The 18,310-nt window shown below is 42.6% G+C and overlaps 1 protein-coding gene across 15 annotated transcripts in view; it reads right to left on the minus strand.

Annotated features, from left to right (window-relative positions):
- The window catches only part of mycbp2 (MYC binding protein 2), a 63,469-nt gene that overhangs the window by 23,097 nt on the left and 22,062 nt on the right, over nt 1-18,310 (minus strand). For 7 of the 15 annotated variants that reach the window (XM_079357835.1, XM_079357837.1, XM_079357831.1 and 4 more), the window contains exons 17-49: nt 17,899-18,009; nt 17,482-17,586; nt 14,688-14,807; nt 14,455-14,536; nt 13,410-13,527; nt 12,791-13,149; nt 12,529-12,701; nt 11,462-11,587; nt 11,242-11,369; nt 10,951-11,042; nt 10,719-10,853; nt 10,532-10,615; nt 10,331-10,427; nt 10,048-10,240; nt 9,341-9,615; nt 8,659-8,880; nt 8,374-8,565; nt 6,369-6,575; nt 6,139-6,276; nt 5,534-5,712; nt 5,298-5,440; nt 5,083-5,183; nt 4,778-4,996; nt 4,475-4,697; nt 3,593-3,711; nt 3,029-3,116; nt 2,838-2,887; nt 2,569-2,741; nt 2,235-2,379; nt 1,931-2,137; nt 1,448-1,503; nt 983-1,098; nt 722-819 (exon numbers count right to left, since the gene is read on the minus strand). In XM_079357835.1, the coding sequence (XP_079213961.1) occupies nt 722-819; nt 983-1,098; nt 1,448-1,503; nt 1,931-2,137; nt 2,235-2,379; nt 2,569-2,741; nt 2,838-2,887; nt 3,029-3,116; nt 3,593-3,711; nt 4,475-4,697; nt 4,778-4,996; nt 5,083-5,183; nt 5,298-5,440; nt 5,534-5,712; nt 6,139-6,276; nt 6,369-6,575; nt 8,374-8,565; nt 8,659-8,880; nt 9,341-9,615; nt 10,048-10,240; nt 10,331-10,427; nt 10,532-10,615; nt 10,719-10,853; nt 10,951-11,042; nt 11,242-11,369; nt 11,462-11,587; nt 12,529-12,701; nt 12,791-13,149; nt 13,410-13,527; nt 14,455-14,536; nt 14,688-14,807; nt 17,482-17,586; nt 17,899-18,009 (4,874 nt within the window). Of the gene's footprint in view, nt 1-721; nt 820-982; nt 1,099-1,447; nt 1,504-1,930; nt 2,138-2,234; nt 2,380-2,568; nt 2,742-2,837; nt 2,888-3,028; nt 3,117-3,592; nt 3,712-4,474; nt 4,698-4,777; nt 4,997-5,082; nt 5,184-5,297; nt 5,441-5,533; nt 5,713-6,138; nt 6,277-6,368; nt 6,576-8,373; nt 8,566-8,658; nt 8,881-9,340; nt 9,616-10,011; nt 10,241-10,330; nt 10,428-10,531; nt 10,616-10,718; nt 10,854-10,950; nt 11,043-11,241; nt 11,370-11,461; nt 11,588-12,528; nt 12,702-12,790; nt 13,150-13,409; nt 13,528-14,454; nt 14,537-14,687; nt 14,808-17,481; nt 17,587-17,898; nt 18,010-18,310 lie in introns of all 15 variants that reach the window. The other 8 variants (XM_079357838.1, XM_079357833.1, XM_079357832.1 and 5 more) reach the window with 3 other exon arrangements.

Consider the following 18,310-nt stretch of genomic DNA (forward strand, 5'->3'; position numbering starts at 1 on the left):
CAACATGTCTGATGTTGGCTTCCTGGACAACTCGCATTAATGGTAACTTCCAAATTTCTCTTTTTTGATATTCCTCAATTTAAATCACAAAGTAATTCTGCAGTTTGAATGAAAGATGACGGACTAAGATGCAGAGTCGCCATTGACTACTTTAAAATGCACTTTTAAAACAGATTACAGTAAAAAAAACTAAAAGAAAAAGAAAAATGAGAATGTGTTTAAAGTAAATGGCAACAAAAAGTAAAAGTCTGGCAGCCCTGGTTCAGTCTTAGTTTTTTTACAGATATCTGCCCCTTTATGCTTCACCTTATTTTTCCACTTTTCTGCAGGAATTGATAGTCTTCCCCCTGACAGCATCCAATCATTTTTTTGGTGTCCTTTTCTTTTTAATGGAGCAACATTTGCTCTGTTTGTCTGAGCAACAAACCAAAAGAAGGAGGTAAAAATAGCTAAGAGCTGCACAGAGGTGCAAAAAAAAATGGTGCTGTTAACTCTCAGCAAAAATGGCAATACCAACAACCTTTTCATAATTACAATGACAAGTCCTTGTCCAGGTGTACATTTGGAAATATTAAGCTGAAGTGTTAATAGTGTACAAGACACAGGACAAGTTGCTGCAGTTAATTTGCATTTGATGGGTGACTTCGAGCATGCATGCCTCACATACACGTGTGTTTGCATGTTCATGCCGCTGTTGGTTAATCTGAATGAAAAAGCTCACCTTGCTGGGCTGAGGTTCAGCCTTTGGTTTAACCATCTGAGTGCCAGGTGGGATCATGCCTTTTGGAGGATCTTTGACTTCGACCTCTAAACCAGCATCTGAAAGGAAAAAACAGCTCACATCTTTACGGCTAATTCTGGAGGCATTTAAGATGGAATATCACATTTTTAAAACACATAGTAGCTGCTACAAGCTCTTTGTATTAACTGTACGGAAATACTTCAGGACAAAACAGGCTTTTCAAAACAGACTTTGACGTACCTATTTCAATGCCATCGATGGTGACATGGATCGTATAGAGGCCTACAGCCCCTGGAGTCCAGTTTGCACTGTAGGTCCCATCAGTGTTGGCACGAATCAGCATGTTCTCACTGGGTCTGTGAGGGAAATAAATAAGTAAGTCAATTGTATTGGTATTGTTTTTTGTTTTTTTTCCAGCTTTAGGGGCAGCTGTGGATTAGCGGTTGAGTTGAGCTTCTCTCACGGGAATGTCAGGGCCTTGATCCCCAGCTCCTGCAGCCACATGTGCGATGTGTCCTCGACACACACACACAAACACACTCAGCCCCAAGTATATATGAATGTGCATGAATGGATTTGGTGATACTGAAGGACACATTACATAGCAGCCTCAGCCATCAGCATGTGAATGTGAAGGTGTGACCTGCAGTGTAAAAGTGCTTTGGGTAGGCTAGAAATGCACCTTATACTGTCGAGCTAACTTACCTCTTTGGTGTTGGGGAGGCAAAGCGCAGCTCTTCAAATGAGTAGTTTTCATACGCCTGAAACAGACAAAGAGTATAAATATGAAATAGGTGGGTCAACCAAAAAATGATATAATTTAGACATTACAAAAAGTGAAAATGTTGATGTTCATTGGAACAACACCTTCTTTGAAAATCATGCAATCTGTTTTTTTTGGTATCCGAGTCTTATGACTTTCATTTTGTGTTTCCTCCATGTTGCCTTACCGTTTATCACCATTTTGATTTCCATTTATTTATGCATTTTCCTTGTCTTCTTTTGCCTTTTATAACCTGCTTTTACTCTTTGCTTCAAGTTATTACTCGTAAGTCAACATCTACATTGCTATTTTTACAAAGGATGTGATAATAACCAAACAGCTCCCCCCTGTGGAGCTTCAGCACTCTTATTAACGTCACTAAGTGAGATGCTGAGTGAGTTACGAGCCCGTCACATGAGGCTGACCTTCATCATGGTAATCGCGATGTATCGAGCCTCTTTCACGATCATGGGCTCGTATGTGGCCTCCAGCTTGGGCATGGGCAGACCTCCAAAAGTCAGGTCGGGGCCGGAGGACGAAGGAGAGGAGCTTCCAGGTAAACGCTGCAGCTTCTTCATATTGTCAGGCTGCATCGACTTCTTCTGGGAGACGGGCACAGCCTTTACCTCCACCTGAGGATGCAAGAGATAAGGAAGTCGGGTCAGAAGTCGTTCATTTCAATAAAAATGTATCACACAAAGGCGGAAAAGCTGTAACACTCATTCTGACCTTCATATTGGGGACATGCACCACATCTCCGTACTGGTCTTTGGTCTGTACAACTACAGTAGCTGGCCATCCACAGCGTATGTCATCTTTATTCAGGATCAGAGATGTCTTCTGGGGGTCTGCGTAGGAGTCTGGCTGCAGCCACCTGGATCGAAGGGGGAAAAAATAAGAAAGAAGGTGTGAAATAAATCACTAAAAATAGACTCAAATTGCAGGAGCAAAGCTAAAATAAGATAAACAAAGGGGAGATTTCACAGTTGATATTCTGCTCTGGGCAGGTTAAGAGAATGAAGAAGAGAGACTGTGCACATTGTCTGCATCCACCAACATTCACCTAGCCAGACGTCCGCCACTGGAGTTCTGTACACAGGTGATGAAGTCCTCAAGGAAAGAGTGCTCGTTGGTTTGGAGGTGTAGGGGGAGATTTCCCTCCAGGGCCTCCAGGATGGTGGGGGAGTGAGACAAGGCCAGACCCTTCCCCAGGATCCCTGAGTGGGCCTTACACACCTGGGTGAGGTCAAAGGAAATAAGAATAATGGAGGAGGAATGTGTAGACATTTTTTTTATTTTTTTTTAAAGAAAACAAGAGTACAGATGACACACCTGAAGAGAGGCTTCCTCCAGAATCTCCAGATCCTCCTCCAATTCATTACCTAGAATTAAAAACACAAGAATCAGAGAAGAAACTAAGGATGGTACATTTACTCCTAGTGTTTACAACTTGAACAAATCAACAGAATAAAAAATGTCAGAAAATAAAAAGTATACATCTCTACATCAAGTGTTTTCCATACCTATAGGAAGGGCCAGATCTTTCTTCATCAAAGCTGCAGCACACACACTGCCCAGGTAGGCCAACTCTTTCTCAAGCATGATGGTTCCCTAAAACGATGCAACTGTTTTAATTGTGTTGTTACCATTCTTTTTTTATGTCTGTGTAGGTTCGCAGTCATCTAGCTCAGGGTAGCTAGAAATGTAAGCCCCTGTGCTAATGCTAATAATCCATATGCTAATGAGCTATAAAAGTAAGCTAATGATCCAGAGGCTTACATTTCTAGCTCCGTCCACCAGATCGTTTAGAACTGATGGAGCCTTTCGGAGGAGAGATGAAACATCTTTAAGATCATCAACCAGTCCAGCTACCTTTGCATCAAGCTCAGAATATTATGTTTATGCAAATGTGTTTTGTTTTTGTTGTACTTTTAACATTATTGAAAATGAGGGCATGCACTCCGTGACTCTTTAACATTTAAACAAAGGGTGGATGAACAAAAAAGATCGATATAGGGTTTTTAAGAAAGGTGTCTTTAGTCCCAGTTAACATTGTTTCTGCCTGAATTCTGCAAGACTGTGTGTACCTCATCAGGACCAGGGTTGAATTCATATCCAACCGCCACACACTTGAAGCCATAAAAGGAAGCTTTCTCATCTTTGACGTAGTCTGAGGCTGTTTCCAACGAGAACAAAACTTCATTTCCTGAAAGCAGAGAGGAAATATGTAAGCTGGGACGAGAAACAGGGGGGACAGTTTTGTAGGTAATTCTTGGTAAGCTAATGGCTGCACGCTGCTGCAGGGGGGGATAGTAAAGCATCATTAAAAAGATTAAAGCACATTTGAGAACAATAAGGATAAATGAACTACCACTAGGTTGCAAGAATTATAGCTCAACACTTAAATCATGCTACAAATTTTATCCCAGTGATGCGTGTGCTTTCATTGCTTGGTAACGCTCCTGGCTTTCTTAGTTTTTCTGTTAATACAGCAAAGGCAGCTTTGGGCACTCAAGTCTGCTATTTTTGCATCCTTTCAAATATGTAGCATCCCAGACTGTGAACTACAAAGCTCTTAAGAGAGTGAGAGGAAGAGCGTCTGCCTTACAGGCTGAATGTTGCTTGGGTACAAGACGTTACCTCCTGCCCAGATTTTGATTAGAGATGACAAATATTCTCTCCTCATTGCACAGCTATAGGTAGAGGACAAAAACAACTGAAATGCAGAATTTTCCTGATACCTTCTGGTTCACAAGTCTGACAAGCACCGTAAACTGCAGAAGAAATGTTACGCGTCGATTGAAAAATTGAAAAATTGAAAAATAAATTCTGCTTTGTAACTAACAGCACAAAGCTAAATTTGTAAACTATACTGTTGCATCTGTCTTGACTCTTACATCAATTCTTCGATTTCATATTTGTTTCTTTAATATCTGTTAATACATGTTTAAAGGCCTGGCCTTTCATACCTGGTAAAACTAGGACGGTTGTTGGCCAGCCTGTGGAGCCGGAGAACTTCTTAAGCTCAGTCCAAGTGTTGATGGTGTCATGGATCAAAGGTTTACCCCCCAGGCTTGACAGGTGGAGGGTCCGACTGGGGATGAGCAGACGAAGGACATCTTCTGGCTGTGCAGTCCCACACTGAGGATCAAATTCAATGGTGGTCCAGCGGACACAGTCTGGAAACATTACCTGAGAAAATATGAGACGATTAGGTTTTTTGTTTTTTTTACAGATGTATTTAAGAATTTATTTATTTAAGAAAACTCTACCCTGTACTGAGTGACGCCTGCTTGTTTGTAAGGGTGGTCACTCTCTATGACCGAGTAGTGGTTGGAGGTGGTGCACGCTGACAGGCCCTGCTCAGGCTGGTTGCCAGTCGTGCTGTCTGTTGACTGGTTGGGGTTGAAGGTGGGAGGGGCATATTTTTGGTTGAGGGCAGAGACAGCGGGTAGCAGCTCCTGAACGAGACCGAAGACCTCGACAGCAGCCTGGAAGAAAAAAAAAGAGAAAGGGCCACTAAATAAAACAGCAGAGGATATTTGTGATGACATTTTTGTAATGTTACACGTCCTACCTTGGGCACAGAAGCAGCGACAGGGCCGATGTAGGCAAGGATTAGAGGCAGGAGCATGGAGAAGAGACTGGAGGAACTCAACAGCTCAGGTATGTCATCCACTGGAGATAGTTAATGACAAATTAAAACAGATAAAGGTTGGAAATATAAGATTGAAATCTAATGTAAGCTCTTCTATTTCAGTTCATGACTTTTTGTGAGTATGTGGTGCTTACCATCAACAGCAAAAGCTCTGTGGAGCAGGTCCTTTGCAGCTCTGACCACAGCACTGACCACGGACAGAGCTCTGCTACAGTTCTTGTCCTCCTCGTTTGCTTTGCTCAGGAGCTGAGACTGGAGATCCCCGTCATACTCGCTCCTTCAGACAGAAGGAAACGTTTCAGTGACAACACTGACCAAACACTTCAATGGCCTACAAATCATGAAACAGAATGACCGGCTTTGTGTTAACCTGTAGTAGAGAATCTGAGGGATTTGTCCTCTGGTCTGGTTAGTCCCATTGCTACTCAAACTGCAGGTGCTGAAGGTGAAGGACACGCCGTCGGAGCACTGCACCGTGGTCATACCTCCATCTCCGTTAGCTGTCCGGCTGCCGTAGTTTCGCAGTCTGACAGCATACTTGACCCCCTCCTGCAACAGAATGAATCAACCAGTGAGATGATGTGAATCCTAACGCTAACCAGCACAAAGTAAGTACCATGCATATAAAACATAGCTACAGCATGTTACATCCTAACATCTGGATCTCGTTTTATCCCCCAAATGGAAAATTAGAAGAAAAGTTTCTGCACTTAATAAACAGTCTGCAATAAGAAGTGTTTCCAGCAAATACAGCTTTTCTTGAAAGCCTTTTCTTCTCAATATCTGTTTTCCTTTCTTGTAACAATAGGCTCATTGTTTATATAGATATAATAAATTCATGTACATTGGCTTGGTTGGAGATGGATTCAAATGTTTTCTAAATGTCAAAGCAGATGACTGAATTAAGGAACTAAATCAATGGTACGAGTAGCAAAATTATACATCAATGTTTGCACTCCTGGAGATGCTGCATACCTTGAGTGGCACTGCCTTGTCCATGCGTATCTCTGCAATGTCACTCGGAGTGTCATCCGTACTGTACGTGCCCTTCACCAGCTCTAAGGATGTCCATCTGTGAGAATGTGCAGAGTCCCCTGGGTGCTCTGTCTGCGCCTGGGACAATGATGAAGTCATAGAAAAACTGGTCAAGCAATAATACCAGAAATACATACGAGTATGAACTGAGATGATCTTCCATCACTTACATCATCAGCCAGCACCTCGAGTTCATACTCGTGGATGCCCCCTCCTCCGTACACACAGACGCCAACCAGCACAACGCCTGGCTTGTCCACTGTCATACAGATGGCATCCGGAGAGCCATTGCCCGTGTTCCAACTGCGGCCCTGGCTTGTTTTGGTGAAACGGTTTGGAGACGCTTTCACAGAGTGGAGCGAGTTCAGCCCATCAACCTAATAAACAAGAACACAAAACGACATGTAGCCAAAACATGCTGATATAACCACGCAGGGCTGGTTGGAACGTTTATTATTGAAATCAAAATGCCTTCGTGCAACATTTTGGCAAACATGTACACGTACTGGTTTCACTTTATATTTGATGGCTTTTTTTTAATGTCTTATTTCCATAGACCTCAATTTTAATGGACAAAGCCAGAGTGACATCACCCATCTGTTACTGCAGGAGACTTTGGACTCCCATCGACGGCTGTCGGTCACCATGCTGGAAAAGCTGTCTCAACCGAAACAGCAGTCAACCTAACCACAAGCTTAGAGCTGTTTTAAGCCTCTTGACATTCTGTTACATCGGGCCCGCCTGCCAATCAGGTCAGCTATACACCGACCTTATTGTGAATAATGTTGAATAATATAGCGTGTGCTGATAAAGATATGAGCTAATCAGACTGATTTCATTTTTAGTAGCAGGCTGTAAACATGCTCATTTCTTCAGTTTTAATGTGGTTTGTCTGGAAAAAGAGTCATCAGCATTCATTGTCTTTCTAATGAGCAACAATAAAAAGCGAAAACAGAGCAATATTGGGGACAAAGCATAAAAACAGCTTCAAATGTTGCAATTACTCTAAGGAGCTGCAGTTTCATTTTTAATTGCGACGTCGGTCTAATTGGGGGAAAAACAAATGTGTGGCTCCTTAGTCTTGAGTACCTTCACACTAACGTAGAAAATAAAAACCTTGAGCTGGGAATGTATTAAGGATCAAACGATCACATGTATATTTGTATCTGCCTACAGACCACAGAGAGCCAGACACAACTGCAGAGGGACGGTTCCAGGAGCTCAGAGGAGTAAGAGTTGTTTCCCTGACAACAGACAGTTGGGTCAAAATCAGTGCAGTCAAGAGCTGCCGTCTCGCGAGCGTTACCATGGCAATGAGACCCTAAGAGTGCTGACTGAAGTAGATGGGTATGCATGTGAACAGAGAGAGAGAAGGGTTACGTAAATGAAGAGCGCTGGAGAAACCCCCCCCCCCCCGCCCATGTAATGACTCAGCTCATGCTTAAAACACAAACAATTTTGAGATTATCCCCCCATTTTTGTTTCTGCTCTGCGGTGAGCAAGCGCAGAGTCTTGAATTTCCCTCGGGATCAATAAAGTATCTATCTAGCTAAAATTAGAAACACCACCTTGTTTACAGGCGGAGCTTTTTACTATGAATATTAGTTTAATAAAAGAAGATGATTTAAGTAAAAGCATATGGCAAGAGGGAGGAGAAAAGAAAAGGAATGAGGAAACAGATCAGCGAGCAGGCAGCCTATGTGTTCCTACATACAGTATATACCCAGAGTCTAAATGTTTATGGAGGACTTGACCTGTTAAAGGATAAACAAAGACCATTGCCCGGCATTGCTCATCGGCTCGAAAGTACCTCCAGCCGTTTTTGTTTCTCATCCGCCCTGTCTTAAGCATGACTGTGCTCACATTCTCACTCTCTTCGAATTACTTTGAAGGGAAAGATTAGTAGATTAGGTTTATATATTTGTTTTAAATAAACAGCCAAATAAAGTGTTCGATTTTTAACATACATTCAGCTTTTCATTTGATGGAGCATTTTGAACTTCTATGTGGTCGACAGACACTAACAGAACTGTAAGAAACTCAAGATGACAGGAGAAAAAAAAACAAAAAGAAGAATTGGTCTATTCAGCCCAGAAGATTTATATCTGCAGAGGAAATGTTTGGTTGTGGATAATTTATGGGTGTGTATGCGAGTATTACTATGAGTTCAGTTACCTCAGAGCCCAGTGCAGAGGCTGTGAGCTCCGAGACGATGGAGGCCAGCAGACCACAGGTGTTGGAGACCAGGTGTGGAGAGAACAGCTCCACCTCCTTCCTCAAACTCTTCCTCACAGGCAGCACCACGATCACAAGCATCTTCTCCAGCACCTCCCGGAAACTGGTCATGCCCATCAAGTTCTCCTCGGTCTAAGTGACAAAAAGATGTTTAAAAGTTGAATGTCACTGTTGACTATCAAATGACAACAACGACTGAACAGCATCTGTCGTCAGTAAACTTACATGGCTTAGTTTCTCCATATGGGCCACCAGCAGGGGGAAGCGGTGAGCAAGCGCAGAGTCATTCTCTGTACTGACTTGTTTGACCAGTGAACGCAGCAGCACTTCCCCGTCATATGCAATGGGCAGGATGGAGGTCAGTTTCACTGACGTGTTGCACAAAGCTGACATTACAGCCGCCAGCAGACGGCTGCTGGATGTACGGAAGTTGGCCTCAGCAATGTCCTGCAAAGAAGCAAGGGCAAGGATGAAATCCCTGATATTTTGCGATGTTCAGTTAACAATCTACGACCGTGTTGTTCTGCAAACTGGGAGAGTGTTTCTGAACCCCTTTATTAACTCCAATGTCAACTCCATATAAGAGAGCCTGCTGATTTTAAAAAATCACAAGCACAAATCTTTAGATCAGACAAATGACTGATGATGTATCAGTCAACTGTTCTTATCATCTGTCATGTTAATTATAAAAGCAAAAAGTGAGTGAAAGTCAGACACACTCAAATCTCTTATGACATTTTAGATGATCACAAAGAATGTGGTAAATTGCTGTGTTTTTTTTTACTGTGATATTGAAGACATGTTCTAAATTGTGGGATTTTCCCATGTTGTGCTGTTTTAGTTGTTTCGTGATTTTAAATGGCTGCTACCTTGACCAGCTGTCTCCTGAAAAATAGACGTTGTTTACCTGGTCCAGGCAGTTGAGCAGGTCACAGAGGCAGGCCCACTGCAGAGCTGGAGTAGGGTAGAACGAGTGGAAGCAGGCAGTGAATGTGTTGTGGCACTCCTGCAGCACCGCCTCCAGCAGGGTTAAAGGTTGCGACAAGTAGCCCTGCGGGTCGTTGTCCAGCTTGGTCAGGCAGTTGTCCATGCCTTCTGACAGGATCTTCTTCAGCAGGCTGCGTGTCTTTCCCACGCATTCTGCCAGCTTGCTCGACTCCTCCACCACAGCTTTGGTGCTGGCTGAAAATCAAACAACGAGAAAACAATGTGAGGTGTTAACAGGAGCTACGATCCAAATAAATGTAAAATGATTAAAATGTTGTTTTTTAAATAATTACACACTGGTGTTTATATCTTTATATTTGTAAAAAATAAAGAATATGATAAGTGTATTTTTTATAGTTTTAATATTCAATAATATTTTCTAGGCCACACACCCACTGAAACTGTATTGCACAATATATATATATATCTTTTTCCAAAATCAATGCTAGGATCGGTATTGTTATTCAGTCACAGAGGAAATCATAGCTGACAAGAAAAATAAGCTCACTACTCATTGCCATACACCTTTAAATGTTCAATAGATGCTCCACATGTGTTTTCTTTTTACAAAGAACAACATATTATACTGACCAGGATAAACTGCCTTTCTGTTAGCTTTGTCTTTACCAGCAATGGGGAAGATCTCACAGATGTAGACCCTGAGCAGGCGGAGGCAGCAGGTGCCAACAAAGCGCAGCCTCTCCAGGTCCAGCAGGGTGGCGGTGTACTGGAAACCTTTGAGCCCTCGCAGCTCCTCCACACCCAAAACCAAGGTGGTCCAACTCCAGTGGAGGATACTCAGAAGGGACTCGAAACACTCCTACAGGGAGACAGATGGTGAGAAACACCTGTTCAGACGACGAGGAAGATGTAAACAGAGAAGAGGTGCAAACACAGAGACGGCACTCACCACTGAGACTGTGCGAGCGAATGAGCGTTTCAGGATGTGGACTGGTTCACTGGTCTGCTGTTTCCCTTTGGATGCATTGCCATCATTTGAAGGAAGCCTAATGGTCAAACATAGAGAAATCAGTACAATTATTTAACTTACAAGCCTTAAGAAAGGAAAGGGTTGCATTACAGATGACAAAACATGAGAAATCTGACTTGCCTGTAAAGGAGCTGCGGTATCTGACCCGCGTTAACGTCTGTGCCGTTGTTTGACTTCTTGGAGCTTTTGAACTGAAAGACCACACTGAGGGGGAAGAAAAAAAAAGTTAATTATGGTACAGAATTTTAAACAGCCAACTTCATTGACAAATGCTGGATTATTATGAACAGCCTGAAATCAGTTTTACCCATCATCAGTAGTAATGGTCGCCTGTCCATGGGAGCCACAGTCACTGCTGGGACCCGACACCCGAGCCCACGCCACATACCACCAGCCCAGCTGCAGCAGCACCGGCTCGTCAAACATCATGGCATATTTCTCCCTAAAAACGAAGCATTTGTAACATTAAAAGCTATAAAATTATCTTTTTTTCCTCGAACAGATTGCACTAAAAAAGAAAAGGAATCTTTAAGCTTTACCTGGCAGCACAGTCATAGGCCAGCACATCAGTCTCAGCCAGCAGATCACCGTCAGTCTCGTGGTCACCCCCGTCAGGACCCAGCTCAAAAAGCTGCACAGCGACAAGCCAGAGTGAACATACGGTTAACACTTTTTGTTTTTAAGATGGCAGTGTAGCTATTTGCAGCAGCAAACATTCTGGATGAAGCGTCAGTCTGGATGCAAAGCAGGTGAATTCTAAAAACATCAACCACAACAACAAAAAATCCCTGAACGCCACATATTCATCAATATTTCACATGCAAGCTTACCTTGATCTTCGCAGTGTACTCCCCTCTTCCCCCGAACAGGCCCAGCCCACCCAGCAGGATGTCTGCATCAGCACAGAAGCGAATGGCCTCCACAGAGTGGGCTGAGTAACCCCAACCACCACCATGACCTACAGAATCACATGGAATCAATGAGTCTGTTCAAGGCACGCATTGCATCATACCTCATTTACCAGTCGTCCTGTAGAGAGAGAACACTTACTCTCAAAGCGGTTCACCACACTGTAGTCCTCTTTAGAGTAGACCTTCATCACTGCCTGGGTTTCTTCCTCTGCGCTGGCTACTCCCATCTTTAACTCTTGCATGGCTGCCAGTGTATCCAGGCAACCTATGTGAACAACGCAGAATGAATACTCGGAGTACTGAACATCTCTGATTGATTGTCTGTGTCTTTTGTCTCATGTGATCTTTGTTTTCCTGGATGTGCTGCAGAACAAGAACCTGCTATAAACCAGTTTCAACTGAGTCAGGCACGTTTTACTCTTCAGATGATTTTTTCCTGCATAATACATGAAATGAAATATGCATAACCAATGTTTTCCTGCAAACATTTATTCATTTACACATTGTGTGCTATCTCTTCAGTCAATTTGACGCTCTGCTATACTTTGCATCTACAGAGCACTTTGTTGGATGCAACAGTGGGATTTGTAGTTTTTACTTTATATGTTTGGTGTAAGGGCAATCTTGAAAAACAAGAATTCAACAAAATGGGAAGGGATGGGAGAAGAAAAGCAGATCATTGATTCTACAATTGCTGTTAATGTAATAATTTAATGATGATGTCACAGATTCTAGGACAGGTCATAGAGACATTCATTTATGTCAGATGTATAATCAAAAGTTTAAACAAGTTTAAAGCCATAAACTAAAAATACAAATCTTTAAAACTGTTCAGACTGATGAGCTCCTACTGATGGAATTAAAGAAGTAGAGGGATAAAATAGATGGTGATACACTGGCTATGATACAGCCTGATGGAGGGGAGGAGTTAAGACACAGATGGTGTATTTACCATCATCATTTGATCATTCATAAAAGATGAATGTGAACAAAGACACTTTGCGGGGGCGCTGGTGGCCGAGTGGTTAGCTTGCACCCTTCATGTACAGAGGCTTTAGTCCAAGACGTGGTCGGCCTGGGTTCAAATCCGACCTATCCTTAATATCGTTCCCTCTAAAATGTCTCCCAGAACTGCCAGTTCTATTCACTGTGTCATCTCTAAAATCAAGGCACAAAAAAAAAAAAAAGGACACTTTGCTGAATTACCGAGGATGTGAAGGGCTCCGTGAGAGCGAGTGGTGGTGGCGTGGGATCCTGATGGTAACGCAAGCTCTGGGCTGAGGATGCTACAGCGAGCCTGGAGATCTGTAACAGAGGGCATCCTGGCATCCGCTATCACTGAGTTGTAGCACAGCATCTCTCTTGAGGCTGGAAGGAACCTGAAAGAACACAGAGAGACACAGTCAAATGATTTAAAATCAAACCAAAATCTCGAAATTTAATTGGTCTGCAATACCCTTGGACTGACCTCCATATGACATCATACACAGGGTCCAAACACAGGCCAAATCCCTGCAGGTCCTCCTGCTCAGAATCATTGAAGGTTCTGCAGCTTCCGTCCATTTTGTTGATAAGCAAGCATTTGAACGGAGGCGGCTCAGACACAGAGGAGGGCACGAGGCCAATAATGTGTTTGCTGGCAAAGATCTCTGAAGTCGCGAGGACATGGGAGTTGATAAGCGCCTCATCGATACGAAGGAACGTCTGGTCCCCGCTGGCGCCGATCCAGGTCGCCTTCCGTCCATACTTGGCACCGATGTTGGGCATGGGAGATGGCTTGGCATTCCAATAGGGCATGTCTAGGATGGGTCGGCCCAGCTGCCCTTTCTGAAAAAAACAAAACAAAAAAAACAAACAAAGTCAGTTATATCACAATAGGTATTTCGATGTACTTATTAAATTAACCTGAAGAAATACATGCATCCATGTAGAGATGTTAAATGTGCCATACTGTGATCAGAGTTGGAAATGTGCAAATACAATTACAGAATTTACATAGACATACATATGATTAATTACATGATTGCATTTTTGACTTGAATTCTGCACTCTCTTAAAAAAACGATCACAGACGGTATCATTCTTACCGAGAAGCTTCCAAATGTGAAGACCTGCCCATCCATGAGGAGGACAGCTGTGTGGTTGCTGCCTGCTGTCACCTGGATGCTGGGACCTGGAAGGGCCTGCACCAGAGTTGGAGAACCCCTGGAAGGAAGAGAAATCTCGTTCAGATTTTGCAATTGATGTAACTTATACAATTCAGAATACTCCGAATGGCAATGTAAAAATATGTGCTTGCGAATCTTAATCTTTACACGAACAATTGCTCTTAGTTGGTCTTCGTACAACAAGAATAAACCTTCCTGCTCTGTAGTATTATGGGTAATGTTTTCTGATGTAATCCTTGTCACTGAGACTTATCATTTCCCTAACCATTAATGTTTTCATTACAGCTTTCAATAAAGGCTGCACTATTGAGCAAATTCTCATCATGAACGCAATATGAGCATCACCAATAAAAGGGATTGCACACGTTTGAACTTATCACAAAAAAGTAAATAAGCAGTTCTTTTCTCAGTCAATCTGTGTATGAAAGTGTTTTAGCTGAGTGTGGCTCTATGAGCGCGAGCGTTCAAAATTGTGTGCTGCTGAGATTCTTGGCCACGTCTCCCTTGAAAAAAAAAAAAAAAAGATCTCTGATCCCAATGGGATACATTATGATAATTGGATGGTTTCTTGGGTATAATTGATACGTTTTCACACCGTTTTGACACGTCAAGATGAAGTTCAAACAAGCAATAAGCCTCCCTTTAGATTCTCTGGCATCATAGTGTGAACATAACAAAAAAAAAAAAAGCTTTTTTGGAATTATTTTCAATTAAGGAGAGACACATTGCAAACACTGGTCATCTAAAAAAACAGAGCAGCAGATGAACAGAAAAATAACTCTGAGTTATTAATATGATGTACTCTATTGTTTGTATATTTATCAGACGATATCAATGTTATCCCATGTTACATATTTTTCTCATATCTTGCAGATCTTTTCTTTTTATTACGTATTAAAAATCATTTTTCTTGCTTCAATATATCAAATTTCTTTTAACATCAGTGAGGGAACAGAAGCAGTACCTTGAGTTGACATCTCCATGTCCCAGCTGCCCATGTTGGCCATAACCAAATGTATAGACGTCTCCATTCTCCATCAGCACCACTATGAAGAAACACAAACGCCACTGTTGTTACCTCTCTGTTCTTAACATCAAGTAAAGCAGTGTCGTTTGTGGCAGTGTTGTTGAAACAATAGGCAGACAAACAGGAGCCTGGTGCCACACTCAAAGCAGCCATTAGGCTCATTAACCCACCTGAGTGGTGAAAACCGCAGCTGACCTGCACAGCTCTCATCTCACAGTCAAATCTCACTGCCCCTGGAGGGTAGGTGGTGATCTTGCTGGCATCTTTCTCTCCACGCTCACTGCTACCATCTACGAGTCAAACACATAAATCAGCACATTTGAAGGGAGGGGGGGACAGGGGGGGAGTGAGGTTCATTGGCAACATCAGACCGCAGAGGCGGTGGTCTCCGCACCAGTCCTGGAAAAATGGAGCTGGAGAGAAAAGAGGGATTGAAAAAAAAAAGGGGGGAAGAAAGGGGGAAGCATGCTGCGGGGGGGGGAGGGGGGAGACAACACCTCTTTGACAAAAGGCTTTTGGCAACCAGTCCCAACACTGAGCAGAGGATTTTTCTTCAGCTCCTCATTAGAAATGATTTTAACTTCTTTCTGTTTTCAAAGTGAAGGGGAAGGTCTGGTTCACCCTGAGCCCTGTGCAAGAGGTCACAGCTGGAGTTTGTGAGTGGGGACCCATGCATTACAGAACATCCAGTGACTGTCAACACCTTTTTGGACCAGGAACCAGCACGGTGTGTTTCCACTTCGATCACTGAGGCAAGCCACATGAGATAACTGCTTTAGGCTTCAAATAGACAGCAAATGAAAACTTTACATTGGCTGGTTCATGGGCCATTCGTTGATAAGGTAGGGTTTAAGGTTTGACTCTTAAACCAGCGTACAAAAATTATTAAAAGGTATTAGGGAATTCACAGAAGGAAGCATCTGCACTGTCCGTAAGGAGACTTCGAGAGCGTTCATTCCTCTTCATGAGTGAAAAAGCATAAAGATGGACATCCAGATGAGCTACTCCAAATAAAAGCTTTCATAGTATATTAACTCCATGAATGCTTCACCTAAAATAAAGTGATTCAGCAACAACAACAAAAAAGCCAAACAAAAGAGTCTGAGTTGACGTGAAAGTGGGCGGGGCATCAAACGATGTTATGAAACAGAATCATTGTTCCACATCGAACCAGCTGTCTTATCTTTGAGTTTCCGTGTAAAAGTTTTTAAAGACACATATTTTAAAGCTATGTTAAAAAAAAATAAAAAAATAAAAAAACACCTCAACATCAGATGTTATATGACCTGCAACATGACTCACCTACCGTGATCAAATAACAACAATAAGCAGTTTGGGCAGATGTGGGTCAACCAGTCAGGGCCTTAAAGAGACAGTATTTGAATTGGATTTCCCCTTAAAATAGATAAAAAAAGAAACTGCAGAACATATCGTATCTAGTGAGGAGTACAGCCTCTTTTAAACTAATCGTACAAATACAGCAAGTTCAGTATTTACACGCGTCAATGCGCTGAACAAAGAAGAGTACCCTGTGACGGCCCGGTCCGTGTCAGAGGCCAACAAGCAAGTCAGTTGGATGGTATTACACCGTCAGACATAAATCCGACATAGCTAAAAATATTTCAGCTAATTTTCGGCAAATAGGATGAGGTTAAAAAAAGAATCTGAGCAAAGGGACTGGAAAAAGGTTCAACAAACAAGGCCTGTCGAGGTTCATCTGAGGAGGCTGCTGGTAACGTCAGTATGATGAGAAGTAATGACAGGGCAGCTGAGAACGACAAGAGATCAAAATGTTTCCTCAGCATCCACCAGAGCACGCAAAGTATACATATGGATGTGATGATGATAACTGCTATCAATGACCTACCAGAATATTTAACATACCAGGAATACAAAGAGGAGTTTCTGAGGACACCAACAATAAGCAGCGTCTCTGAAACGACGCTTTGTTTTGTTTGGAGTCTGTTGTTACACAAGTTTAAAAAGTGCCCCGTTAATACAGATTGTTGTTGTTATTACAGAAAATATGAACAGATACTGTCTCATCTGTGATGGAAGATTATTCTCTGTGAGTACGGAGTCTTTTCAGAAGGTGCTTCTCAGTCGCCTTTGTGTCCATGGAAGAAAAAAAGAGATATTTTTTTTTTTGGCCATAACCACCGTGTGTTACTCTGAACTCAAACTCTAGGGGTCCTGACATTGACTTTTCCACTTGAAAAACCTTTACAGCTTCATGTCAGTTGTTGGACATGTGCCAACTTCTTTTTTGACAGTGAACATGTTTAAGTTCTTATCTAATAAATGAGTGTAGGAAATATTTGAATGCTGTGCCAAGTTCAGAGATAACATGCTTCACATTTGAATCATAGGTATTTTTTAGAAAACAACAACAATTCTGGTCTCGTTTACTTTTCAGTCATATTTTTCGGTTGATCTTTAAATCAAAGTAATCGCTCTCTGGTGCTGTTCCTCTGTTTGTCATGCAGCCGCTGTCTGAACAAAGGGACAAATCAGCTGTTTAGGGAGTGATGGTAAATCCGGTTAGACTAGGACAATTGATTTCTTTTTAGGTGTTTGTAACAGCAGGGGATAGAGCAGGCGTACTTTCTGAGGATTAGAAATCTTAAAACAGAAAATTTAACAACATTGATCTTGCAACTTGCTCTCCTATGTTAATCTAATTAATAAAATGTTATAATAATGCGAGTCAGAGAGGAACCAGCTTGTTAAGATTGATCTTTAAACCCGTCTAAAGACTTCAGACACATTTCTCTCCTGTGAGTCACTGTGCTTGCATCCTGCCATCGGGCTTCGCTGTTGTTTTGTCACTATGAGACCAGGTGAAAAAAAAATAAGAATCCTGTTGTCAAGAGAGTGAGAGAGAAGGTGGGCGGGACAGCCAGATTTGGAGATGAGGCAAAGTGGGTGTCTCTGTACCCGTTGAGTTAGTGAAAACCGTAGTACCTTTGTGCTTGTCCCGTTTATGCCTTAGTGCCTGAAGGGGTCTTATTCTGGCTAGGGCCTGCTCACGCTGGTTCATAAAAATGGGACCAGGAAAAACAAGGGGGCCTGGGGGAGAAAGAAACTTTCACATGCATGCACAATGCTCACAAATGGGAAAGAACACATGAAAATACTACACCACAACAATACACTCGCACACTGAAAAAATTATAAAAGACACAAGCAAGGGGGATGTCACCAAGGCACAACACCCGAGCTCACACAGGGACTGCCATACTGTCTGCACTTTCACCCGAATCATTAATCCACCCCCACCTAATTATATTATTGTATTATAGATAACTTCATTTCCATCAAAAAACAAAACACACAGGGTTTCCCATACATCGTATCATCCTGCTTATGTCTGATCCGTACCTCTGCCCTCCTCCAGCCTGTGCCGGCGGTTGATCCTCTGCCGTTTTTCCTCCTGCCGGATCTGAATGTGCTCCTCGATGTTCACGCCTGGAGGGGGAGGGACAGGCACAGCTGAAAACAAAAAAAAAGCCCCCATGTACAGGCAGCCCCAGACAGGATGCAGGAGGAGGGCAGGGAGCAGGACAAAACAAAGACACACATCAATGAATGATGGAGCGATGTGATGGAGAAGCAGTGACTCCGCACAACACGAGATTAAAAAAGAAAACGTGAAAAGGATGAACGGCGACAAGAATGCCAATATACTGCCTCCAAGCAAATGCAACAAATGAGCAGCAGAACAAAATAAAGCTTGCATACAATGCTGACTGAAAACGTCACAAACGTAGACACTTGAGATGTTATCATGCAT

Source organism: Symphodus melops (genome assembly GCF_947650265.1).
Source record: "Symphodus melops genome assembly, chromosome: 12".
In the NCBI taxonomy this organism is placed as follows: domain Eukaryota; kingdom Metazoa; phylum Chordata; class Actinopteri; order Labriformes; family Labridae; genus Symphodus; species Symphodus melops.